General features: G+C 60.0%; 1 protein-coding gene across 1 annotated transcript in view; it reads right to left on the reverse strand.

The window, feature by feature from the left end:
* Positions 1-482, reverse strand: part of ETH_00039055 (uncharacterized protein) — a gene marked incomplete at both ends in the record, with an annotated part of 1,907 nt that overhangs the window by 365 nt on the left and 1,060 nt on the right. The window contains one exon of the mRNA XM_013375400.1: positions 1-468. Within this exon, the coding sequence (XP_013230854.1) occupies positions 1-468 (468 nt within the window). The remainder of the gene's footprint in view (positions 469-482) is intronic.

A 482-nucleotide genomic window follows, 5' to 3' on the forward strand; every position in this document is an offset into this window, starting at 1 on the left:
AGACACGCAACGCAGGAACGCCTCGGCCGCTGCCACGCCTTCCTGCTGCTGCTGCTGCTGCTGCTGCTTCTCGTTCTTTTCAGGCTGCTGTAGTCGCGACTCTGTGTTCTTCGCGGCCTCCTCCGGCTCGCTTTGCTCCTGCTGCTGCTGCTGCTGCTGCTGCTGCTCTCCCAACTGACTGCGCATGGATGCTGCTGCACACCTAAGGAGGCGCCGCAGCAGCTCGTAGTATAAGGCTAGGGGGGGTTTGGTTTGTGCTGCTGCTGCTGCTGCTTTTGCAGCTGCTGTTGTTGCTGCTGCTGTTGCTGCTGCTGCTGCTGGCTCTCGAGATGCTGCTTCAGCAATCTGGAAGCCAAAAGCAGCAAGAGCACCATACTCTGAGAACAGCCCCAGAAGCTCCATCCAGTGTGCATCTTGCTGCAGCAGCAGGTACGGCAGCAGCGCTGCTGCAGCTTGCTGCTGCTGCTGCTGCAGCAGCAAAG

Source organism: Eimeria tenella, genomic scaffold, assembly GCF_000499545.2.
Source record: "Eimeria tenella Houghton genomic scaffold, Eth_scaff2755, whole genome shotgun sequence".
In the NCBI taxonomy this organism is placed as follows: Eukaryota; Apicomplexa; class Conoidasida; order Eucoccidiorida; family Eimeriidae; genus Eimeria; species Eimeria tenella.